The sequence below is a fragment of the Empidonax traillii genome, unplaced genomic scaffold (genome assembly GCF_003031625.1).
Source record: "Empidonax traillii isolate 1590-97213 ecotype Southwest subspecies unplaced genomic scaffold, ASM303162v1 scaffold1851:size166798, whole genome shotgun sequence".
Taxonomy (NCBI): domain Eukaryota; kingdom Metazoa; phylum Chordata; class Aves; order Passeriformes; family Tyrannidae; genus Empidonax; species Empidonax traillii.
Window position 1 is genome coordinate 94,992 of NW_020957044.1, and position 594 is coordinate 95,585.

Consider the following 594-nt stretch of genomic DNA (forward strand, 5'->3'; position numbering starts at 1 on the left):
CCCCCCTGCTCCTCCCGCCGCCCCCTGGCCCCGCCGCCGCCGCCGCCCAGCCCGGAGGGTCCGCCCGCCCCCCGGCCCGGCCCGGCCCGGCCGCCGGCCCGCCCCCGCCCGCCCCCCGCGGATGTCGGTGCGCGGGCCCGGGACGCGCCGCCCCGCGGGCAGCACGGCGTGAGGAGCCGCCGCCGCCGAGCCGCCGGCATGGGGCCGCTGCTGGCCCTCGCCGGGAGCCTCCTGGCCCTGCTGGCCGCGCCCGCCGCCCGCGCCCTCGAAGGTGAGCCGGGGGAGCGGGGGCGGCGGGGACAGACCCCGCGGGGGGACAGCGGCGGGAAGGGGGGGGCGCCGCAGCCGCTGTCGGGGGCTCGGCCGGGCCGGGGAGGGGGCGGGGGGCGCCGCGCATCCCCCCCCTCCGCCGCCGCCGTGACAAAGCAGAGCGGGCGCAGCCCGGCCCCGCCGCACCGGGAGGGGGGGGACACACGGGGGGCGCCGGGCCGGGCTGGGGAGGCGCGTCCTCCCCTCGCCCCTCCGCAGAGCGCGGTGCGCGCCCCCCCTCCCGCCCCCCTGCAGGCGCGGGGGCCGCTCGCTCGCGCGCCCCGT

General features: G+C 87.0%; 1 protein-coding gene across 1 annotated transcript in view; it reads left to right on the forward strand.

Moving 5' to 3' along the window:
* The first annotated feature begins 172 nt into the window (after nt 1-172).
* Nucleotides 173-594, forward strand: part of LRP1 (LDL receptor related protein 1) — a 71,326-nt gene continuing 70,904 nt past the window's right edge. Inside the window, exon 1 of the mRNA XM_027908810.1 lies at nt 173-271. Within this exon, the coding sequence (XP_027764611.1) occupies nt 199-271 (73 nt within the window). The 5' untranslated portion in view covers nt 173-198. The remainder of the gene's footprint in view (nt 272-594) is intronic.